Source organism: Camarhynchus parvulus, chromosome 2, assembly GCF_901933205.1.
Source record: "Camarhynchus parvulus chromosome 2, STF_HiC, whole genome shotgun sequence".
Lineage (NCBI taxonomy): Eukaryota > Metazoa > Chordata > Aves > Passeriformes > Thraupidae > Camarhynchus > Camarhynchus parvulus.
This window is the reverse complement of record NC_044572.1, coordinates 138,385,388-138,410,963: the sequence shown is the minus strand read 5'-3', so window position 1 is coordinate 138,410,963 and position 25,576 is coordinate 138,385,388. Positions and strand designations below refer to the sequence as shown.

Below are 25,576 nucleotides of genomic sequence, written 5' to 3'. Positions count from 1 at the left end.
CTATAGTTCTAAAGGACATTACAAATGAGCTTAATTAATTTAATATACTTGTAGCATGGACTAGGAAACATAAAATAAGCTCTTCCATTTATGTAAAACTGTGAAGTTTACAAGCTCCAGAGATGTTACATGAATGGAAGAATGAAATATGTATGTTTAAATAGGTAGAAGTCATTCATAATGCTGTATTTTTTGGTTTTATTTGTTAAGAGTTTTTTCTGAATGGCCATTTTTAACATATGTAGGAACTTTCCAAAAAAACTGAGGACCTGTGTGTTAGGAAGATATGCAGGAACGGCAAAGGCTCTGAAATTGAGAGCATCTCAGAGACTTCACGTATTGGTTTGAGCACACGAAATTGGCCACCTGATTTGAAAAGTCCGTTGAGTTTTGCCGGAGTCCCTTGGTGATCCGAAGGTCCTAGACTGGAGGAGCTGCTGATTCCCATATTTTGCTCTGAAACCATGAACTCCATTAGTTAAGATACATATGCAACACTGTTAGCAGTTTCATTTGTGACACTCTATGTTTCCCTTCTGCTGCGGTCACACACTGCTGCACTTACCTAGCATTTGGGGATGAAGTTGTTTAACCACAGGATATACCAGAGGCTAAGGGCAAAGAATTTGATAGTAAAACCTTTGATGATTACTTTTCTTTAGACCTCTACACAACAACTTTTTGCTAGAAAAATAGTGCCTATTGCAACTTTTTTCTTTTTTTTCAGCCCAGATAGTGATAAAGTGAACATTAGAAGATGGGTCTTGAATACATAGTCTCAGTTTGTGCAAGGAAAACGAATACAATGTCCTTGTGTAGGAATTTTCAAGCTAATTACATTGCCTTGAGCCTTGCAATGCAAAGTTGCAGCTGCACAATGGAGCCACTTTCGGTTAAGAAACTGCATAAAAAAGGATCAGGTCCTAGCAAAGGCTGGCAGGCTGACACTTGGGCAGCAAAGAGAAGGGATTTTTAGACTCTGTCTTGTAAAGCTACACGGTGGGGGAGTTATTTCAGCAGGTAAAAGTTGCCTTTAAACAAAGTTTTAAATTGTATGTGTGTAATACTGCAAAATATTTTAAAGAAAACTGTACTGTGTCTTTCAATGCCAGTATAGAATACGGGACAGGTCCCAAGGGAAGCTCAGTCCACCCGAGGGCTTACAAACCTTGACTCTGTCCCTTTAAATGTAATTGTTAGTAAACACTTTCATGAAAGAAGCTTTCATCAGAGAAAAAAAAGTGGCAAACTACAGTGGTAAATAATTTGCCTTGGCAAATAATATTTAAGCCACTGATTTGAACCGTAATTCAGTTCAGCATTATCATTTGCTTTGTAAATAAAAGTGCTTATCCAAACAGCCAAGTTTTCTGTTGTTGATGAAAATGGGGAAATGTGGGGCAGAGGGAACGTGTCACTTCCTTTCTGGAAGTCTGGGGTTTCCAGCTATTCAGATGAAACTGCTTGTGTTTCCATCGATACGAGCCTTGCCCCGCCACAGCAGCACGGGAGAACACGGTTGAATAATGCCCCCCTGCCCCCCGCTCTGAAGGTGTCTCCAGTTTCGAGAGGCCCCTGCTCGGCAGCGCAGAGCGGAACTCGGGGAGCAGCCGCGGAGAACGAGCCCCAAACCCGCCCGGCCGTGCCAGGGCAGCGGGGCGGGCGCGCTCCGGGTCGAGCCCCTGGGGCTGCCACACCTGACACCGGCCGGGCCACTTGTGGGGGCGGCAGCGGCAGATCTGCAGCGCGCAGCCCCCAGCGAGCTTCCCCCCTCTTCTTCTCTGAGCCAGATGGAGCCGCATTTGGTTTCTCTTTTAAGCATGTTACTTTTGTGAGGAGAATAAAACGAGCAGGAACAGCTCTTGGCCGCAGCAGCACAAGCGAGCCCTGCTCTGCCAGAGGAAACCACATAAAAGCGCGCGGGTGCGCGTTTGGGGGGAGGGCGTAGCGAGCGATGATGCCTGGAGCTTCTTGCACTCGGAGCTGCGATTTGTGAGTGAAACATGATGAAATCACCCCCTGGACAAATCACACGAGCCTGTCAACCTCACCAGGTGGGATTACTCGTAGCTAATAGCCTCAACTCCCCGAGCAAACAGAGCTCCGCGCTCACTATAAAAAAAGGCGACAACGCGGTGTAGGCTTTTCAAGAATTCCCTGGTATGGCTAAGCAGGGCTGCGTCCACTCGCACCAGGTAGGAGAGGAGAGGAGCGTGTTTGCTTTTAGAGGAGGAGTAGCCCGTCTCTCCTGAATAAGTTCCTACAAAAAGGAGCGTTTCAGCTCCAGAAAGAGATGTTTTATTCATAAACCCCTTCTGGTTTGTGTTACTCTCCAACGGTGACGCTGTCAGCTGCTGCTCCAGTGATGGGAACTGCAGTGCTAGGGAGCTCCAATGTACTGAGGACCATCTCTGCCCTTTATGCATAATGCTCTTAGTGCAAAAGTCCTGCTTCTTGCACACTTTGCTTACTTTGCTGTTTTACTTTTGCAGGTTATATCCTTATTTGCTTTTGCCTTTGGAGTAAATGTCTGCATGGGATTTACAACAAATCGATTTAGGAGATCTGAAGAATGGGATGAGGGCCCCGTCTCAGGTACAGTAACTAACATAAATTGTACATCACCATATACCCTTATGTTATAGACTGTGGTTAGAAACCATTCCTACTCTGTAACAGTAGTTTGCTTGTTCCTTTTCCCTCTAGGATATAGAGGAGAATAAATAACTCACTGAGCCCGAGTCAGTTGACCTTTGGGACTCACCTATAGGTCTCCTATTTACTTAAACTTTTGCTCTGTGTGCATGTGACTATGGAAAATGTAGCTTATTTTAGGACTGAGCACTGTCAGTCTCACAGAGACCGGTCTCCTCAGCTTGTGAAGTGTTTGCTGTGTTTTGTACTCTGCACGGCTTCCTTCTAGCGCTAAGAGAAACTCCCTGATGGCTTTAAAGGTGGTGGATTTATTTTGGTAGCACTGAAGCGGTTTCTAGAAACTTGATTAATGCTTTCAAGAGGCACTGGTGAGAAAAGCTTTTGGGATTTCTGTGGCTCCTGAGGTCATGCTGGTTTGTGAACAGTAGACGGCAGACATCTGAAAGCGGAGAGGGCTGGGAGAGGAGAGCAGGTGTTCGTGCAGATGTGCTGTCACCGCGTCCTCTGCTTTTCTTACGCCTGCTACTTTTATTCTTTGGAAGACAGCAAGAACATGCTGCAGGAGGAACTGTTGTGGGGCAGTATAGGGTTCTGTGAGCTCAAGCATAGTCCAAATGGAAAAATGTATAAACCAGACAATTAGTCTTTTTTTATTCAAGAAAAAGCAGGCTTGAGTTGTGTCTCTGTTCCTTTGGCAGGAGAAGGGAAACTCATGGTCATTGCCTTAGAGCTGGTTAACGTAACTGAAGTAAAAGGGTTTCATTTGCAGTGCCTGTCTGTAATGATAGCGTGTGAAGTTTAATTATAAGATTGCTTGCTGTGGCCAGAGATTTTTGTGTTCCTGGTAATGTATCTGTGTCCTCCTGTCCTCCCTCTTTGAGGAATTGGTGTCTAATCACAGCCACTGTCAGGGCTGCTGGTCACTGAGTAGAGGCATTTTAGGTAATCAGGAAGATAGTGGCTGTTGCTTTTGATCTTTTAAGCCGTAAAAGAAAAATTGCTTGAAAAATAATTTCTAAAAATCTTCTAGGATGTTAACTGTAGAACAGATGTGTAGTGTCTGTAATAGGGATGGGAAGGATTTGCATTTCAAGTGTTCTACAGCTGAGTGGCAGTTGCTTTGCTTTCACTGGTGACTGTCTAGGGCAGGGCTCAGCTGGTTTTTCGTAAAGACCCAGAGGTCTGATATTGGGGTCCCATGGCAGCTGATTGGTGCCAACCCCGCTGAGCCAGCCAGCAGTGTTCAACACCTCCAGGGCTGGGAACAGTAGCTGTGTGCTCTTTCCAATAGCAGGGTGATTAGCTCAGCATGCCAGTAAAGTAGGAAGAAACACAGGATCTCTTGAAAAGGGCAGGAGATGGGGTACTTTTGGAAATGTATTGAAAATTTGTTCACAGGTGGGACTGACCCAGCACCTGGCATTGAAGTAGTACAGTCAAGGGCGCAATAATGAGAGACAAAATAATGGAGGATTTTGTCCATTCTGTGTTTATATAGCTTGGTTACTTTTATTGCAGGAGAAAAAAAATTATAGCAAAACATAAATGTATATAGTTACAGTACAGTATAAACAGTAAAAAGTTACACTGGAGATGTACAGGGTTTTAGCAAACTGAAAGCACTGTGATCAAAGAACCTTAGTCACTCTTTACTGCATGACTTCCAATTATACTTCATTAGAAGTCCAATGAAATATACAGAAAAAAGGTTAGTATAAATTCTTTTTCAACATCACTATTCTTTAGCTTATTTGCTCCCAAGTGTCTTGACGTTGAGAATTAATTATTTTATGCTGGCAAAACATTTTCTTTACCAAGTATTATTGTAGAAATCAGTTTGTTATTTCTCCAGAGGTATGCCATGATTGTAAGCAAATTTTCATCTAGCATGGAACTCTGCTGTGAGCCAAAATCATCATGGTTTTTTCCTAGTCCCTTGTAAATGCACTCCAAAGTACCACATTTAATTGAAATACATTTTTTACTCAAAATTTTAAGATACAGTAGAGAACCAAAGCTTACATTTTTCCTTAACTTTGTACGTTACATGCTGTAGGGATTTTCTTAGCCATCTCTTAAAGCACTTTCAGGGAAAATTGCCTTAGTAATCTCTTGAAGCATGGTTCTTGATCACAGTAGAATAACTTAATGCTTTGGAAGGAGAGACGTTGTTTTTCTCTCTTCTCACTGTAGTTTTAAGCATGTAATCAAAAATGGAGTAATGCTTTTCTTCTGTTGGAACACTTGTATTTTTCCCTTACCTGACTTTCCATTTGGATTTAACTCATTGCAAAGATGAAAAGCAAGTTCATAATAGGCATATCATCTAGCAGAACTAGCACTCCAGATGTTTTAAGTATTTGGTTGTTCCCTATGGGATCCAAAATGGCAATTTTTTACTATGTAGGCTCCTTTTTATAATGACTCTGTAAGCATGTCTATATTGTGTAATCCTGTTTTAAACACTACTGTAAATAAATTGATTTCATTATTTTTAAACCTTCTAATCAGACAGAATCAAAAGAAATAGTTCGATATGGCACTTTCTAAGATAAATATAACACCTTTAAAATGGAAATGTAACAGCTTCCTTGAACTGAATCACAAAGGCACTATTGCCCTAATTTAGCTTTGCTCTCTAACCTATCACATAGAAGACAATTAGATGGCTGTTTTGAATTTAGTGGCAATAAAAGGAATGGATGGAAAACAGTGTGAAAAGCTTTATGTATGAAATACTGAAGGAATGATCTTCAGGCTGAGGTCCCAGTGCCTGCTGCAACATCTGACTGTAGGAGCTGTGGAGAGATGCAGGAATTTTGAAAATCATTTTAAACTGTCTAAGTTTGTTCTATACAAGGGTTTCTGTTAGTTTGAAAGTGCTCACCAGGGAGAGAGCTCCTGATGACATATTTTCAAACTATTCTGCATGCACCAGTACCTGTGCCATGGCATTGTGCACGACCTGAAAATCATGGTCTGGCTGCAAAGGCAAGGTCAAGCATGAGAAACAAAGGAGTGATCTTAATGTATTTGGAGAAATTCAACAAGTTCTCTTTTGTGATGCCATATGGAAAGTGTCCTACATTGACTCAGGATGTGTGACTTGAATTTGCTAAGTGATTTGGGATAATTCACTACATCACTAATGAGGTGGTTGTCAAGAGATGTGAAAAAATTAGACAAGGTAGGTGGGCTAAACCTTTCTTACATTATATGGAAACCCTTCTTGCAGTTATAGAAGATGGAACTAGAAGGGATTTTGAACAGCCATGTAGACCTCCATATCCCAAGACCTGGTCAGTTGTTACAGAAGTATTTCTGACAGATCTTCTAGATCCCTAGCACTTCTTCAGAATCTTCAAGCTCTGAGATTGCGCAGCTTCTCTGTGGGTGGTTTTTGGTGCAAATGAGCTGCTCTTTACAACAGGTAGGCATTCCTAGAATGCAGTCAATTGTCTCTTACATAATCTGCAGTCAGATTTACACCTTCTCTTTCCTAAACATGTGTTGATGTGTTGGTTTTGGGGGTTTTTTTGGCTCTCTGAAAAGGTCTCCCTCTCTGCCCTTTGAAATGAAAAGGATAATGTCCAGGTAAAGGTTTATGTGCTGGTATGTAATACTTTCAAGTTTCTAATACGTTTGATTTGCAGCTTACTGGATCTGTGATTAGATATTACCTACCTTCCAAAAAAGAAAGTAGTGGAAGAGATTCAATAACATGAAAATATTTTTGGTAGTAGATTTTCAGAAACATTTGATAGGAAAGAGCTGTCATCAAAAATAAGGACCACAGCTTTATAACTCTGAAAATTAGAGTGCTAAAATGATTTGAAACGCTTGTCATGTGATTGATTTCTAGCATAGATTTGTGACTTATGAATGTAAGCAAAGAAAATACTGATCTGTGTATTGCCAGCATAGATGCACACTCTATCTCCTTGGAATTTCAGATGGCCAAAATCCTAATGGCTCACTAAGAGCATGCTTGCAGGGTAGGTACCTGTAGTGTGAAACTTCACTGTGTGTATGATGTTTCTCACCCTGAGCACTGCTGACCTGATTGAAATAAAACCCCACAAAACCAGAGAGATGGAGTTGTCTGCTACTACCTTTTCCAGCATTATAGGAGTGTGCCTTGAACTTGGTATGAGCCACGACTGCAACCATGATACATTTGGGTTTCTTACCTATGATCTTGCTGCAGCACTGATTTTCTGACAGGTTTACTCCCTGAATTGGTTTGTGCTAGTGTCCAGTCAGTGCCACTCCAAGGCAAGTGGTGGAGTGCATGGGATGAGAGCTGGTGACACATCAGCTGCTACAGTGTCACCTCCAAACGCCCCCTTCATCATCTTTTCCATCCATTCTCACAGTGTTCACTTAATGCCATCTTATTTGGGAAGAGGTTTCCCTTCAGTTTATGTGGAAACTAAACTCTCAGCTATGTAAAAGTGTAGGGGGGAAAATACATAAGAAAATATCAGACCAAGTATTTCCTAAAAGTGCCATTGCGTCAGTCCTCTAAAAGTCATACTCCTAACCATGGTGAGGTTTGCCAAACCCAAAACCAAACTATGGCCTAAAAGAAAACAAAACAGAAGACAATTTCAAATACTTAATTTTAATAGGTCTCTCAAGGAGCAAAAGGCATTGTGAAATTTTCCTTGGAACGCCTCTATATTTAAAGGATAACATACATTCCTAACTTTATTTCATAAAATACAATTAAGCTTAGAGAACAGCACACAATTTTCCTGCTTCATATAAGCTGTTATGTAGGATTCTCCTGCAAGAAAAAACTTTTAAAATATATAAAGTGTATAAAATAGTAAGTTTTGAGCAAAGAGCCAACATATATCAGCTTTGACATTAAGGGCCCTTACTAATAAATAGATTATTGAAGTCTAAGACATTAATCATGGTTTGCAGACTGGCAGACCTCCATTTACTTATATATGTAATAGTTATTGATTTCTAAATACTTCTGTATTTTTAAAAGTTTTTATCATTTAGTGCTTTGCAAAAGCCCATCAAAAAGTCGTACTTTATTTTTCCATTAATTTATAGAGCATTTTTTAAAGTATTCTTTCATGCTTCACATTGATTTGACACCTTCCAGTGTAGCAGACCAAGTCCTGCTGTCTGCGTGTAGATTAATTGGAGTCCTTTCCTATGTAAACTGTCCAGCCAGCCATGAAAATGTCACTTGGTTTCTGAAAACAAAGGCCTGCTTCTGTGGAATAGCTGCAGCTCCTGGAATGGGGCCTTGGAGACTTCAATACATTTCTGCTAATGATCTCTTGATTGTTACAGAGGTAAAGCCAGGGCTGTTTCTTTGCAGGATGTTATCACAGCATGCTGCTTCCTCTTATTTTCCCCAAAAGAACAACTTTTTTTTGAATTTGTTCTTTTTTTGTTTTGTTTCTTCAAGCAGTTCTTCTGCTCTCCCTTCCCTTTCCCAGAGCAAGCATCTGAGGTCTTGCTCGTTCGAGTGGCTCAGGGCTGAGCTGCCTGTCCCATCGCTTGCCAGCCTGACAGATGTTGCCCTGTTTCTTGTTCCACACAGTCCTGTCAGATTCCCCCTGGATCAATACCTCTGGCTCCTGCAAAAACAGATGCTTTGAACTTCAAGAGGCAGAGCCTCCTGGCTGCCGCTGTGACAACCTGTGCAAGAGCTACAACAGCTGCTGCTTCGACTTTGATGAGCTGTGCTTAAAGACAGGTATGATGGGTCTCCTGCCCTGCACTGCCAGGCCCTGATGACACCTGGGTTCTGCCAGTGGTCAGGACCTGCATGATAAACCAGCACTCCTTGGCATAACCTGCATCTCTTCCTCACCTTGCTTTGGCTGGGCAGGCTCAGCTCAGCCCAAAATGCAGCCCAGGTTTCCTTGCAAGGAGCAGCAGGACTGTGCACCTATTGCTCCTTACTGTGGGGAGCAGAAAAAGCAGGGTACTCTTGATACCACACTGAAAAGCAGATCTTCTAACACAAAGTTAAAAGCAATAATCAGTGTTCAGGCACCCATCTGACGTCTAGTTTATAATCAAAAGCCATGGTAAAAACTGGACGTTGGTCATTTTGTGTCAGCCATCCTTTTTCATCCCAACTGCTAACTTAATAGTGGAGCAATTCAACCTCATTTGAGAGACTGCCTTGGAAGCTGGGATTGTTGAAGGGGTACAGGTCCTCTTGGACCAGGGGACAGCCAGGTCTTGCTACCCATGTCCCAGATCCTGATTTCCAGGTGTTAGGATGCATATTACTGCGCTGGTAGAAACATTTGACTTCAATTCATTGGACCCTGGGGGATGGAAATACAGCAATAGGTTCATTTTCTGGTTTGGGCTTTTTTTTTTCCATGAGTCATAGGCAAGGAAAACTTCAAAGAGGGACATGAGTTATATTTTACTTCTTAGCATAGTGCATTTAAATTATTAGTTGTACCCATCTCCTTCAGTGTTTGCACAGTGGTGAGAGTTGACACAGGTGCCTTTTATTTTTGCCATTGAACTTGTTCTTGCTTTATTGAAGTTGTACTTAATAAGCAGCCAGAAGAAAAATGTCATGATTGAAAATATCAGTGCCCATGGATGTGCCATGCTTGAAAGTCCTGACTTCCTCAGTTCTGTTTATGATTACATAATTTTCAAAAATTGTTACCCAGAAAGAATGAGCTAATCTAGTATGAAAGACAAGTTTGGTTCCAGGCCAAAAATTTCTGATTTTGAGGCTGATGCTATTCTGCTCCTGCTGTAAATGGCTGCAGAATGAGAGGCTCTTTTTGAGGACTTTCAGCACAATGTCTCCTACCAAAAGGCAGAATTTCAGTTCCTTACCCTCCTGTCCACAGCAGACACATCTGTTCACATATGCATATGGATACTGTATAGCCCCTGGGGCTGTTGTGTTAGCGATCATATACTCCCATAGGCATTTTTTCAGGCAATTATCACATGTGTGATCTGTAAATATTACACACTTATAGGAAAAAGCCCCAGATGAAGCAGAAAAGGGGATAAAAGACATTACTCTGATGTGTGTTTTTTTTACTGGGTGCATGTTATCTAAAGTGATTTTTATAGTTTCTTGTGTGGGCCTTATTGTGGAAGACCCTATGTTTAAAACCATAGGCCCTGTTCCAAAGCAATGTACTACCCTTGAGAGAGCATCTAATTCACACAGGCCAGATCTTAAATTCATTTGCAAGAGAAGAGAAGATGGAGTTCTCACAGCAGCCATGCCTTGCTTTTCCTTGAAGAGCAGCTCTTGCTTTTTCATATCCTTGAGGCTGGTGCTGGATCTGCCCTGTGGGTGAGGAACTGATGGTGGGAGTAGGGCATCACTTTGCATCAATGTAATCTCTGTTCTACTTTCTTATTTCCTGGGGATTGAACGGGGGACTGCAGTAATTGTGAGGAAAAGCAAAGGTTACCCAAGAAACACCAGAATTCTTAGTTTGTGCTTTAGGTTCCACCATTTATCTGTGAAGATCCTTTTTTGTCTTTTCCTTTCCACTTTTTTTCTGGCATTCAGATTGTACAAAGCCTGGAGTACAACACCTGAGGGTAGCAGAAATACTCACACACGTGTTTGTGGAGGAGCTCTCCTGCACTTGCAAGTGATGAGGGTCCTTTTTGTTTCTGGTTGACATACCTACTTTAACGACTAGCCGTGTTTTCCTTATAGCATGAATGAATACTTTTTGTTTTGATTGCAATCTCTCAATCTTGCTTACACTGAATATTTTAGCTCGGGGCTGGGAGTGTACCAAAGATCGCTGTGGAGAAACCAGGAATGATGACAATGCTTGTCACTGCTCTGAAGATTGCTTAAGTAGAGGAGATTGTTGTACAAATTACCAAGTCGTTTGCAAAGGTGGGTCTTCGGTCTTTCTACCTCTTATCTTTCAAAGCCCAATAGAAGGCAGGGTAAAGAGTCTTCATCTAAAAGAGGAACTCTCCTTGTTTTGCTTTGATTTTTTTTTTTTTTAGGAGGTGGGGGAAGTGGGTAATCACACTTGTAAATTTTCTCTGGGCGCTAGCAGAGGTAAATAATAGGTTGAAGGATGTTATCTTTGCCTGTAGAGGTAATGGTAGGAAGAGAAGAGGTGGAGGTGGGTGAAGAAGAGTTTAAAGCAAAGCTCTAAAGTGTTCAGATGCGTTTTCTGCATCACAGGGTGTGCAAGGATATTTAATGATCCCAGAAGGAATGGAGCATTCCTAGATATGTTATCTCTGTCCCAAAGACGTCTCTCCACCCCCACCACAAAAGCTCCTGCTCAAACCACTTGGCGTAATATCTGTAGGCTCTGTTTCTTGTGGAAGAGGAGTTGCAAGGGCTATTGCTGGGCTTCAGGTGACCATGACACATCATGGCTGCAGAACAGCCCGCACTGTCTGGTGGGTGGATGGGCTTTGAGGACTTTATTTTCATCACTGCTCTGCTCTTTTAGAGCGTGGATGCCTGTCTAGTGTGTCTGTCATTGACAGCAGGTCTTCTGGTCCTTCGTAATGAGCTCTACAGGTTTTTGCTTTTGTATCTCGCCTAGTTCTTAGGTTTTTTCATTCATTAACTTTGCGGGGGCAGGGGTTACAGTTTGAAATTGTTTCACCATTTTGGGCAAACGCATGTGTTGACAAAATTGTAGTTGTCCAGATCCATCCATACACTGAAAATGGGCCTTTTTGTTTGCTTGGGTTTTGCTGTTGGGAATCCAAATGGAGTGTGTATTTTCCAACAAATTCCTGTAGATTGTCCTTCCCCTTCCCAAATAAACCAGAAGCTGAGACCACTAAATACTGGTATAGATTCCAGTTCCTGTCTTTTTTGTGAGCTTCCTCTCACAAGGTCAAGACAGAGGAGTTAGTATGTCTCTAGCTTTAATGTACATAATCTTCATTTAATTGGGTAATAACAAACTATCTCATCGACCCTGGAACACTGACATGACTAAGCCTTATGTGAGAACAGTGTTTCCTCTTTATTTGTGCCTTTGCCCATCTGAGGATAGTGTGTTGGGTTTTTTTTTTCCCTTGGAACTTGTCTATCCACCTCCTGTCATGGTCAGTTGGAATTGCTGCAGCACACATTTCCAGCAGGTCTTTTCTATGATGTTTTTTGTTTCGTTCTTTTAATTGAATTGCAGTTCCTCTAATAGTGCCAGGTTCAGAAAGTAGGGTTGTTAGTTAATAATTTGGTTTTTTTCCAGCTGATCTGTAAAAATGCAAGTCATGAGCCACTCTATAGACAGCATTCAGCAGTGAAAACCTTAAGAAAATAGTTGATTACACAAAGTAATTTTAACTAATGTAGCTCTGAAAGAGTATTTAATGCTTTTTTTAGCTTGAGTGTCACCTGATCCATGAGCTGATCACCTCTCTAAGCCAGCTGGAAACTATTTAGAGTTGTTTTTCTTCACCAGAATGAATTTTGTTCTATGCCTTTAGCCAGCTGAATCAGCTCATGGAGCCATGAGAACTGATGGTAGAAGGGTGGGAATTCACAGACAGAAGCAGCACTACCTGTTTTTCACAGATGAAAAATAAAAAAAATTAAAATAGATGACCACCGTGTCTAAAGCATTACCAGCGCCTCCTGTGGTCAAAAGGACACTTTTAACTTCAGTTTTAAGAGCTGCTTGTAGAAGTGCTAGTTTGGATATTTTTGTTGAATAGAATACAACCAGATCACTTCAGCTTTGTGAAGACATTCTCATTGCTCATGGGAAGTATGACAACTCAGTCCATTAACTGGAGCTAGACTTTATTTTTTTACGTGTATTTTCTGTGAAACCTGTAGCTGTATCCACAGGTTTTGTATTTTTTTGTTTTTTGAAACTCCAATGTGACTTTTCTGGTAGGAGAAACCCACTGGGTGGATGATGACTGTGAAGAGATAAAGGCTCCTGAATGTCCAGCAGGGTAAGTGTTTGTTTTGCTTGCATCTGGAAAGGCAAATGTGGCAAAGCCAGTGGTCCCCAGCTCTGCCTTGGACCTCTGCCCATCACGTTTCTGCACTGGCTCTGTCATGCAGGCTGAATAACTGTGGGTTGGATGCTTTCCTGGGCTTCACCATTTCGAAAGTTAGGCTCATAATACTGTAATATATTTGCCTTAATTTAGGTTCATAAAATTGTCATGCATTTGCCTTTATGCTGCTGGATGAGTAGTGGGTGGATGATATTGAATTCTTGGTCTTCAATCGCCTGTTGCTGGGTTTGCCTGCTTCACTTACATGCACAGAGAAGGTAGCCAGACTCCTCTGAAGTTAGTGGAAAGGCCTAGGTTGTTCTGCTTTCAGTAAAATTCAGGTTAAGCCATACGTGAGCACAGTTCAGGCCGTTTGTTTTTTTTTTTTTAAGCGTAATTTTGTTCTTTTAACATTATGCCCTTAAATGAAAGGATTTCTAAACTGCAGTGGGGTACAGACTTAGTGAGGAACTTGGGCATATGAGTAATATGGAGAAAGTAAGTAACTTTTGAAACCATTTGTCTCACTATTATCCCTAAAGAAAGCATCTGCTCTGGTGCTGTGCTGGGTTGCAGCTCAGCCTGTGCTGTTAGGAGGATAGTTTGGAGATGCTTCTCCTGGTGACAGTGACAGCTGCTAACCTCTGTAGCAAATGACATTAAAAGTCCAGATGTGTCCATCCATGGCATGTATCTGCCTGCTTGGACTTGACTTTCAGTAGCAGTAATAAATTCAAAAAGTAATAAAGTGATAAGAAATACTGTCATCTTTAGTATGTTAGAATGAACTGTGCCTCACAGAGCATGTTCCAAATGGCCCATGGACTTCTGTTTGAGAAAGAAGACCAACAATCATGAGATATGTGGTTTTTAACTAGAGATTGTGTGTTGGACTGGGTACTTGTGCATGGTAAATTTCCTTCTCCATCACCTTCTATAAGCATTTGCCTTATGGGTTATATCTTTTTAGCTCAGGGAAGATGTCTTTTATGTTGGATATCAGCCCTTTCACTGGCTGTGAGTGAGCACTGGCTGTTACTAAGTGTGAGGATTATCAGTTTCTCATGATCTCTTAAGTATGTAAAAGACTATAGGTATATAGTTTATACAGTAACTGAACTTCTGGATTTCCTAGAGGCTCAGTGAGCAAGTGGAAATTAAAAAAACTAAAATTTTGAAATGCTGCTTTATATTCCTGCTGCTTTTGTCTTTAGCTTTGTTCGTCCTCCTTTGATCATCTTTTCTGTGGATGGTTTCCGTGCATCATATATGAAGAAGGGGAACAAGGTCATGCCCAATATTGAAAAACTGAGTGAGTACCTCTATTTTCTGTCAATAAATGAAAGACAGTCTCCTGCAGCTCAATTGCTTTCTTTGTTGAGCAACAGAAGGGTCAGCATGGAGATGAAATGGCAGAAGTCCCCTTTAAATTAGGTGGTATCTACTGGTGACTTGAAGGCACCCTGAATAATGCAGCGCGCAGCCGCTGCTTTGGGAAAGGCTGCTCAGAATCAGCGACCTTTATGTGGTTTTGTCAGCAAAGAAATGAATCTTTAGTACATGATACATATCATGCATGCTTACAGGCTAGTTGGTAGGTGCCCACAAAATTTTCCACTTGGTTCAGAAATGTCAGAGGTATGGATAAGTGGCTGCAGAAGCTGTACTTGGATGCCTGGTAACTGGCTGAAAACATGCCCTGCACTCATCCTCCTGGGAATGGGCATCCCCTTGGGTTTGTGGAGGACTGGGTGCACTGAATATTTGAGCCTTTCTGTATTGCATGGTGGTTTGTGTGAGCCTGTACCTTTGAAATGTGTCAGGGTTTTTTCCCCTGTGTTTGTGCTGGCACTCATATTTGTGTAGCCAGCTATGGTTGGGTTCAATGATCTTGAAAGGCCACAAAGCCCAGCGTGAAACTGCAGCTTTGGTGTATTTATTACTTAAAATAAACCTGTGTTTCTCATGTTGTTTTACTTAAAAGACACTTCTAATGACTCCAGATGGAGACTAGCTCAGGAAAAAAACAGAGTCTATGGGACTATAGCTGGTTCTGTAGTCATCTGGAGGCATTATTTCGGTTGTCAGTTGTGAAGTACAAAGAGTGCATGAATAGATTTACTACTGCCCATACTGCTGACTGCTGTTAAGCAGCCGAAAGTTCATTTAAATTAGTTAAAATTTAACTAGTTTCTGCATCATTTAGAGTCACAGAAATTACTTTCTCTTGTTTGGTTTTCCATGTCTAAGAGCTTTGCTTCCTCACATTTGCATTTGATTTTTCAGGATCTTGTGGTACACATTCTCCTTATATGCGACCTGTTTACCCTACAAAAACATTCCCCAACTTGTACACCCTTGCTACTGTAAGTTCCTGGGAAGGATTTTTTCATTATAAAATGTTGCATTGGAGTCGAAGTATGTGTTATGGGAAGCAAGGTTTAAAAAATATATATATGTGTAACTGTTTCATTGTCCATCCTTTTATGTATTTATTTATGTTAAGTATTTTCTTCATTTTAAAGAATATTATTTAAGTATTTTCTTTTTTTTTGAAGTGGTGAAATGGATTGTATCTCACCATTTATACACTGTCACAGCTTTCCTATGCTCTCTTGTGCCTGCTTTTGCAGTTATTTGTACTGCTGCATAATTACAGGTCAAAGTTTTCCTAGGGGAAAAAAAACCACCCCTGAAATGCTGCCCTGAATACAACCAGCAGTTGTTTCTCTGCTGGAGCAGCCGGGGGGGCAGTGTGCAGCTGCCGAGTGTGTCTGTGCTGGCCCTGCAGAGAGAGGAGCCATCGCTGTGCTGCGGTGGCAGGGCTGCCAACCAGGCTGTCCCCACACCTGTGTGACATTGGTAGTGGTAGTGCTCCAAAAGCTTCCATAAGGGACTCTCCACCTTCAGCTGAAATTTTTTCCCCTTTTTTTTTTTTTTTTTTTTTTGTGTGTGTGCAGCCACTGCAAGAATGTTGAAATGGATGAGACAGGAGCTATGGAGAAAGAATAGTTTGGGAGGGGAGAGGGCCCAGAGAAAAGAATTTTCTGCTCTTCTCTCTGAATTGCTTTTACTGCAGGACAAATTATGGTATAAAGCCATGGCTTTGCGTGACCTGCCTCAACTTTTTTTCTTGGAAATAATTTATCTAACAGAAGCAGTCACGAAGATAAAAATAGTATAAAATGGAAATGCTAAGTGTTCCTCTTGAAACCAGAGAATGAATTACGGTGTCCAGAAAGGGCATTCATAAAGAACTGAAAGTACAAACAGATCTTGTTTTTATACATATATACTTTTTCTTTGATGACCCCAAACTAACTTTTAAACAGTGTGAAAAACTTGAAAGTATTGAGTAACAGGAGTTTTTTTTTTTTTTAGCACAATTCAATCATCTCTTACTGCTTTCATTACTACAGCCAGATTTAAATCTGCTTATCTGAAAGTAAAAATCTTTTCTATTATGTAGTTACAAAGATACTTATTTTAAAATAATTTAGTGGTACTTTCAGATAGCTAGGAAGCATTGCACTTGTGTGCATTAGAGTTTTACTAATTAATCTACTTCTGCACAAAGGGACTCTATCCTGAATCACATGGGATTGTTGGCAATTCGATGTATGACCCAGTGTTTGATGCCAGCTTCAGTCTTCGAGGGCGAGAGAAATTCAATCACAGATGGTGGGGAGGTCAACCAGTAAGTTTCAGATTCCCTCCTACTTTTTTCTTCCTCCCTTTTCTCCCCTCCCCCTGTGCTGTGGAACATAGCCAATAATAATAATTAAAAAAACCATATGTGAACAATTTGTACCTAATCCCTACCCCCTCCCCTCCGGCTGGCCCTCCGTCTATCAGTTTAATGTAATGTTTTGAGTTGGCTTTTTGCTTTTCAGAATAATAAATCCATTGACTAGGGAAAGGTCCTTGCACTGATACATATTAATTAGACACAGCTAGGATAAAACCCTCACTTGAGGCAGCAGTGTAACACTGTGATTTTGTTACTGTGGCATAATGTTTCCTTTTCATTATGGGTTTCCTAGGTTTTTGTCCTAGTAATGTTCTTGAGAGGTTTTAGTGTAAATATTTTGTCAGCATAGTATGGCATAATTTCATAATTATTATTAAAGTCCACAAGTAATCACTGTTACCTGATTCCTGTTACACTGTTCCAGAGGCTGTGGAAACTTGAGAATTAATTTCTACCTTGAGCACAGCAGCAGAGGCTGGTCCAGTCTCTTAGATTAGTGTTGGACTTGGTTTGTCTAGGTCGGAACTCTTATTCTAGGCAAGGAGATGGAGTCCTTCCAAGTATTCCATGTTACTACAGCAAAGACAGTCCCTTTGCTTCTGCTGCACTTTCCCCACTGGTGCATGCTGTGGCGGCTTTGACAAAAGCAAAACCAGTAAGTTTTAAGTGCAGGAAGCCAAGGTGCATGCACGTTTCATTGCACTGATTGCTTAGGGAACTATGATTTAAATGCTCTCTGATGAATTAACCTCACAAAAGGGTGAGATGGTAAAGGTAAGGAAATCAGAAGGGGTTTGGGAGCACCATAATCTGTCATTTCTCTTTGCTAAATTGATCGATATCATCTCTCAAATCTCTTAAAGTAGAAATATCCCAAGAAGCTAAAGGGAGTTATTCTGACAGTTGTAGGCTTAGTAAGTGTCTGTGTTGTCTGCAAGTCATTTGGTCTTCAACAAATGTGAGATGAGGTAATTTAGAGCTGCAGGCAGATGTGTGACAGGCAGATGTGTCTGGCTGTAGCTGAGCCAGAATGAGGTATTTGTGCTGTTGTAAAATCTGTCAGTGAGTGTAGGCACTCCCTTAGCTAGCTATGACCTGGCTTAGCTTTTGGCATGAGTGATGAGAAGACAGGGTGAGGAACATAGCTATTACCTTTCCAGATGGAAGCAAAGAATCAGGATCAAAACTAGGAGCAGTGAAAGAGCAGCAGTGTGTAACCTCTTTATCTCAGCTACAGCCAGAGCCACACAGTTAAAACCTGCTCCAGTCTGGAGTTGAGCTCCTAGATAATCCTGTGGCTCAACTGCTGTGTGACAACTCATTAAGCAGTTGGAATTTAATTATGCATTGCAAATTTAATTCTGCATCTTACCTAAATCATGTTTAGGTAGGAGTTAGTGGAGAACTAATTTTTGGGGCTTGTACAAATGTCTACTTTTAAAATATGATATTTTAGAAGTACAATATTAAGTCTATGAAGACTTCATCACCTGCTGTGTTGTGTAGGGAATATTGTTAATTCCCACACCTATGCTACTCCAGGAATAAAAGATTTTCTGGATGAAAAATTTCATCTCAGAAGAGTTCAAGAAAGTTATGCAATAGTGGGTGACCTTATGCTGGATGAAATCCTCAGAGGATGGGGTGTGTGTGCGGGGGTGTTGCATACCCAAGAAGGGATGATAAAATAAACCAGTTGTTCTGAAGAATTGTTAAAAAGGAAACACACAAATCATGTAATAAACTGGACATGTCTTTGGAAAATTGGAAGCAAATGCACAGAGGAAGGACTATAATTCAATCCCTGTACACAATAATATGAGGGAAACACATAAATTGGGTAAACCTGATAGAGTGGCCACAATAGCTGGATAAGGAGATGATAGATCTCTTGCAGAAATATGATATAAATTATACTCTCTCTGCATGTGCAAGAATTGCACATTTGATAAGAGAACTGCAGATTTTTATAAGAGAAGTTATCTCTGTCTATATATTGGTTAGATACAGTCAGTTTCTAACATCTTTTTATAATTTTCTTTAAAAATGACATTGACATAGACTGCCCAAAATAGCTGGGTATTGGAAGATGAGAGAGTTCAGTTAAGGGGGTAGAAAGGGATACCTGGTCTGTGTATCAAAGGAATCCTGTCTGTCATATCACATATTCAGCTGGCTCTTTTTATGTCCTGGGTCTCAAACTGAAGTATTCAAAACCTGCAGAGTGGAATATGGTTTCTACAGGATTGGAAATTACTATTTTTCTGTGCAACAAGGCAGAAAAAGTGTCTGAGATTCCCAGCTTTGTATTATGGCTAAAATGCCTAGAAGATAATGTAATTTAACGTTGATAATTTCTGAAATATTTTCTTGCTCCTGGAAACTGGCCTACTGCATATGGCTCTATGAAAATGTAGAGGGGTTTGGTGGTCTTTCCTTCTTTCTTTAATTGTTCTAATACTCAGTCTTTTGCTGAAAAACAGCCAGTTTACCCCAGACATCAGTGGGATTTGGCAGATGAATATCTGGATGCTTTTACTCCATGAATTATGAGAAATTAATAGCATTAGGAAAGGGAGAAGGGGGAGAAAGTAGCTTGGAAGTGTTTCAGGGTACCCTAGCTGGTTATGGGACTTCCTGATTTAGCATACAATGTTGATTTATTATATAAGCTTAAAACAACCTTGTTTGCAAAACAAAAGTGTTTCATAGGAAACAGCCATAAAACCACTCCTCATACTGCAACAGCATCTCACAGAAATGGTGAGCATCAGGGCCCATGGGGGAAACTAAGTTTACTGCTCATTTTTCATGACACTGACATTCTTGTTTTCATCCCAAGTAACTTTAGGCACTAAATTTAGGCCCCAGCTGTCTTTGGCTTCTGTTAAGCACTAGTTTTCCATGTCTTAGTTTGATGTAGTGAGTTTAAACTTACACTGCACATATTGGGGTTTTTTAAAGTGATCTTTCATCATCTTTAGAAATAACCTATTAGCCTCTCCAAGGTCAGAAGAGGCAAGGTATACAACTGCTGATTAAAGGGGACAGAGAGGCTCCTTCACAAGGTAACCAGGCTTGCATTTGAGTTTGGCTCCAAAAGATGTCTTTCACTTCAGAAATATCATAATTATAAAAGTATTGATGGATGTTTAGGGTGCCTTGTATGTAGCTTTAAATTCACTATCAACCTTTTAAAGGCTACAACCCTCAAAAAAGGCCTATCTTGAGATATTAATCCTTAAACATGGCCATGACATTCCTAGGTATCAGACAGCATGTTGTGAAGCTATCTTGGTAGTTTTCAAGGTATGCCTGTGGACATTAGCTATCATCACCCTGCATCTTAACTTGATATTCCTGATTCATCCGAATTTATATATCAGTATTTAGAATAAAACCATTTTGGAATTTTGTTGATTTTGTCTAATAATTACAGATGGAGCTTCAGAATGCTGTCATCTGCCTTTCCATCCTGAACAGGTCTTGCAATCACTTTGCTGATTGGTAGAGGAAGCAGGAGAGATGTCTATAATTCTGTTTTATAAGTACTTCTTTTTATCCAGCTTGACCCATGAACAAGCAATAGGACTCTGTCTATTTAATAGACTTCTTGTACCAAAAATCTTCTGTCTGGGCAAGAAGGCAATACTCAGTTGCCAAGTCTGGGAGAACATTTCTGTCATGTAAGAAGTGTGGAAGGGGCTACTCCACATTTTACCTTGTTGGCAGAACAAATAGCAAATGGTGCAGGAATGTTATTAATTCTACATGCTTGCACCAGTCTTGTACACATTTCTTTACTAGGAAATGCTGTGATTTCCTCCTTCCCACCTCTGCCTAGATCTGGAAGGGATTTCTCATTGCTACATCAGCCTTTGATTAATCTGACACATCAAATATGTGTCAGCCTTTGTGAAGTTGTGGGCTCTTGTTTATTCATGGAAGATTAAAACCAGGGAGGTGTCCTACTTTCTGTGCAGGTTTTCAAAGACCATTCCACAGCTATCTTGAATAACTCTGGATTAAGTGCTTGCACACCTGTGTGCAAGTGTGTCTAGCAGTAAGAAGAAGGGAGAACCTGGGACTTCCGTGTTCCATATGACATCTAACTTATTGCTTAGCCTTGTCTACTTTCATCCATAAGTAATGGAGAAGAATTGTAGTCATTCAACACAAAGGATATTAAAGTAAAAGTAATTAAACTTACAGGATATGTTTAATATATATCTAGGAGAGCATGTATACTATTTTTCAGGACACATGACAGTGTACTAGGTTTGAATTTGTGATTGCATATTTTAATAGGTCTTTCTATATTGGAAAAGCTGGATATTGTTGGTTTCCTGTGGGATGGTAGGAAGATGGAGTGGTTGATCTCATTATTTTTCAAATATTTATTCCCCTTCTCTCTGCTTAAGCAAATTAATTCAGAAATATGTCCTTTATATAGTTTGCAGTACAATTAAGCTTGTCCCCTGTGCAAGCCAGGAGAGGACATTTGATATGGTTAAACAGCTGACTATAAAATTCTAACATATTAACAGTTAAACCCAACAAAATTATGTATGGCAAATAAATTGCATAAGGTCACAAATAGTACTGACCTTGCAGAACAATAACCCTTATTTGCTTCCTAATTTCAGCTGGTTTGAATGGACAAGGTAGAGAGGGCATCTGGTAACTTTTTTCTATCCCACCCTCCTGCACAACTTGTAGACTGTCTTGAAAGACAATTAATTAACTTAACTTAGACAGTGAGAGGTGTTCACTGGTGATAAGACTACAGTAAGAGTTTGCTGCCAACACTTTTACTGAAGTTATTATCCTATAGCCAAAGTACTAAATAAACTTGTGTGCTCCCATCAGTTGCTCCAGTCTGTTGTCTAATTTTGCCTATCCACTAAGGGGTCTGGGTAACAAAGGTATCTCTACTAGAAAGAGCTGCAGCTAGATGCATCAGCAGTGTCTCAACTCCAAAACGTGATGAGTATTTTATTTAGAGCTTGATCAATGCAAATAGAAGTTCTTCCACCTCAATACAGCTGCTTCTCTGCATGCTGAAAGACAACCACAAACATATTGCTGAGTAGCAGTTTTAGGTACTGTGGTGATAGTGTTGAATTTTCTTAATTTGGATTTAAATAAATCAAAGGGCTGTCTGGGTTTTTTTTTTTTTGTTTTTTTTCCCCTTCCTTTTAAAAAACAAAGGAGAGCAGAGGTCCAGTAGTGATTTGTTGTAAGCTTTAGATGAATCAGGATCTGCCTGCCAAAGTCAGGATGGAGTCATTGAGACTCACTCAGATGTTGTAGACAGATAGGGGCCCTTTGATTTGCTGATCTTTGACTTCAACAGATCCTTGTCTTAGCAATTCATCTTATTTCAAGTGCAGCAGACACATGTACTCATCTAAACTGCTAATGCCAATGTAAATGGCTGCATTCCTGAGGTGAAATACTGACAGGTGCAGCTCTTCCCTCTCTGAAGCCTTTAGGCTGAATGCCTTTAGGCTGCACTTATTGCTCTTAGGACTGCACAACTGGGAGTGATCTCCATTTATGTGCATTACCCCAGTGCAGGCTGTTTTCAGGTGATGTTCATGAAGCACACTCTATGCTCAATGAGACTAGAAATATAGCAACCTCTTTCTCACGGATGTGCTTGCTACTTGGCAATATACCAATGATCCAGTTATTCATCTGTCAGGATGACAAGTGTTTTACTTGCCTGGCTGGAGGGAGAGTGTCTTTTGGCACGTGTTTAAAATCCCTGCCTAAAATACACAGGGTCAGAGGGGAATTCAGCTGTATAAGGAGCAGCACGGGATGTCTTCAGTTGCTGAGGGTCGAAATTGGCTGGTCTCATTTAGACAGCCAGGCAGACTGGACAGTTTGGGCCTGTATGGACCAAAGTACTAGGAATTCAAACTAGAGTTTGCAGATGGTAAAAGCCAAACACAGAATTCTCTGGACTTAGTTTGTTGGTACCTTCCCAAAGATATCTGCAAAATTATTTAGAATATGCAGGAACATAAACATTTTCAAAGAAAAATCTGTTGTGGGGAAAATGGCTCTCCAAGTAGAGCAAGACCAAGCATAACAACAGTAGGAGCTGGCACACATTTCATGCTGAATGTGTCTTTGACCAGCTTTCTGTACCAGGACTGGGCTTTTCTCTATGAATAAATCTGCAATGCAAAGGAAATTGCTTTAAGTCTGGGCCCTTTTTCACCTGTGAATACCATGAGGCGCTAATGAATATGTAATGAATAACTGCCTTAATTAGACAGTATCTAGGCTGGTTATATACCCCGATGTGCTGACTTACGTGGCACAAACAAGCGTCCTTGCATTGCAGTCATTCTTCTGACTGCAGTGTGTGGGCTGAGTGACATGGTCACTGGGTTGTAGGCACATTTCCTTTCCTGTTCACTTGCATCCTTCTGTGCCATCCCATCAGAGCTAGTATCCTGTGATATTCAAATTTCAGTATCCTGAGATACTGAAAACAATATTCAGCTATAACCCCCAAATTCCAATATAAATTCAAAGCATTTTTTTTTTTGGCAGTTACTGTGCAGCCACATCATTTTGTGATCATTGTCACCATGCAACATCTGCTGCTGGTGGAAGGCTGGGGCTGCAGAGGCTGGGGGAGATGTTTGGGAGACTCCCTGTTTGGTGGCAGCTTGAGTGTTTGTAAATGTGAACTGAGCCTGAAGTCAGATTCTTCAGGAGAAGCACCTGAAAACAAAGAGTGGGCTCCAAACCTGTGGCCATTCTGCTTCTGATCTTGCTGCACGAATTTAGTAAAACATCCTTTCTGTAGTGTTACTCTGGATGTAGTTTTCACTGGAAAAGAGGTTTCTAGCATTACTAAAAAGTTAGAATAAAATGAAAACAAATGACCTTTTATAGATGTAATTTTAATTTAATTTGACTGAGTCCAGTCAGATTTGGTGGAATAGAAGATGAGAGGTAAAGGTTGTGTCCAGGGCAATGGAAATGCAAATATGACCAATTTTCCCATAAATAACATTACAATATCCAAATCGAATTGCTTTTAACTATAGCCTCATTGTGCAAATGATCTTTCATTACTGTGCCAAATCAATTTCAATTAAGCCTGATGTGTGAATAATTCAGGCATGATATTTGAATGATGCATGTCCAGATGACAGTCTATAAGTGCCTGTTTGAGCAAGGTACAGGGACGTAGTATTTTTAAAGAGTTGATTTAAAGTAAACAAAAAACCTGCAATTATTACATAAGTGAGCTACATTTTGTCTTAATGCTTCATTAAGTGTATACATTACAGTATGCATAAATAATGGAAGGAAATAATCTAGGTCTATACACAGTGCCACTTTTGAAATGAGTTTTGAGATAATTTGGATAGTTCCTTGCAAGAGAAATTTAGTTCTGTAGAGCTACAAATATTGTTTGCTTTCCTTGATTGTGAACCTTTCTGGTTTTCCAACATTCTCATTCCCCTGCCTTGTGTAGTCATGGGACAGAAGAAATAGGGTGGTAAGGATAACCAGGAGTATGGTATATATTGCATTTGAGAAAGATCAAATAAACCTGTGTTTAAAAAGGAATGAATAGAGGGGAATATTATGAATGTTGTGGGAAGTGAAAGGATTAATAACCTGTTTTGGAGTATGAGAATAGTACCCTAACCCCACTGAAAACCAGCAGGTTTTAAACCAAGCAATATTAAAAATACACTCACGAAGGATGTGACTACATTGCAGAACTTTCTGCCGCAACCTGATTTGTAGCTAGAAAAACACAAGGGACTTGAAGGATTGAAAAAAGGGTTTGAAAATTTCATGGAGATTTTTTGGCCATTCCCAGCAATCACTCCATCGGGTGAGCTCAAGAAGCTCTTAAACATCTGTGTAGGAAAGTGTCCTTCCCTGCAGACTTAACGCCTCTGTGTCACTCTCTGTGGCCTTTTTTGTGTGCTCTCTTCTAACACATCTTCTCTGCTGATGGTTACTGATTGTGGGATACTGAGAAGAGGGACATTTATGCAGATGCTGCTTAGTGTTAAGGTATGTTCCTTTCTAACTGAGTATCCTCCAAAACCTGAATGCTAAAAGGGTCAGGTGAGTAGTGGCTGGATTTTGAAAATGAAATTAAATACTGAAGGAATTCCTGACCATGAAACTTAGTGCTTTTAATTAGAGCAACATAGAGATTTAGGGGTGAAAGTCTACAGCACAGCAGCTAACCCATTGCTGCAGAGTTTGCATAGGTTTGTCACTCTTTGTTTTCAAATTAGGGCCGAGGCTGAAAACTGCAATTTTCACTTCTAGGCTCAGGGTAGAAGAATGTGTCCTGAAAACATTTTCTTTTGATTTCAGAAAGTAATTAGAGAGCTGAACACATTCTAATCCTCTTATATTTTCCTCATTAGATTTGGATTACTGCAGCCAAGCAAGGGGTGAAAGCTGGCACGTTCTTCTGGTCTATGTAAGTACCTTCTGTTTTCTGGAGATTTTAAGCTAATAATTCAGAATTAATTCAATATAAGTACTTATTAAGTTGTTTTCCTTTCTCTAATCATTCGGTAGGTTGGCGACTTTATCTGTAACCGTCTATTTGTGCAATGTTTCTGATAACCAAAACTGATGCTATTGTTTGCTGCTTTAGATTCATGCACTGACTTTTAACAGTTGTCTAAAGAAAAGATGTGTTCCTATGTGAAAAAATGCTGTCTTTCATTCTGAAGTGTGTTTTTTTGCTTCTTTAGTATTGCTAGCAATGTTTCTTAGTCCTCTGAGTGTGGAAGAATTCTTATTGTACTCTTATGTTAATTGACATCACCAGTCTAATTTACTTAAAGGTCTGATTCATTCATTTTACAATACAGTCTGTCCTTTGAGCAAGATACCAAATTTCTCTTTCCAAAGAGACAGCCTTGAGGATCTCTGCTGTTTGTTCTCTTGTTCAATGATTTCAACTTATTTTCCCTTATTCCTACTAAAATGTATCTTTACAACCAAAAATGAATGAATTTTGATAATTTTTGAGGAATTAATGTAGATCAGTCTTTCTATTACAGCTTCTGGCAGGATTGCAGGAGTAAAGAAAATGTTTAAGCTACAAGACTGAAGTAATAAGGGGATTTGACTATTTTTCTTTTGTGATTACTTTAGAAATAATATGGTTTACTGTTCTAAATG

The 25,576-nt window shown here is 40.3% G+C and overlaps 1 protein-coding gene across 5 annotated transcripts in view; it reads left to right on the top strand.

The window, feature by feature from the left end:
* The first annotated feature begins 1,627 nt into the window (after window positions 1–1,627).
* ENPP2 (ectonucleotide pyrophosphatase/phosphodiesterase 2) overlaps window positions 1,628–25,576 on the top strand; it is a 56,960-nt gene continuing 33,011 nt past the window's right edge. For 2 of the 5 annotated variants that reach the window (XM_030966332.1, XM_030966325.1), the window contains exons 1-9: window positions 2,002–2,195; window positions 2,493–2,595; window positions 8,225–8,380; window positions 10,412–10,537; window positions 12,522–12,582; window positions 13,845–13,942; window positions 14,917–14,996; window positions 16,208–16,327; window positions 24,808–24,863. In XM_030966332.1, coding sequence (XP_030822192.1) covers window positions 2,163–2,195; window positions 2,493–2,595; window positions 8,225–8,380; window positions 10,412–10,537; window positions 12,522–12,582; window positions 13,845–13,942; window positions 14,917–14,996; window positions 16,208–16,327; window positions 24,808–24,863 — 833 coding nt within the window. In that variant the 5' untranslated portion in view covers window positions 2,002–2,162. Of the gene's footprint in view, window positions 2,196–2,256; window positions 2,396–2,492; window positions 2,596–8,224; window positions 8,381–10,411; window positions 10,538–12,521; window positions 12,583–13,844; window positions 13,943–14,916; window positions 14,997–16,207; window positions 16,328–24,807; window positions 24,864–25,576 lie in introns of those variants that run through there. The other 3 variants (XM_030966317.1, XM_030966349.1, XM_030966341.1) reach the window with 3 other exon arrangements.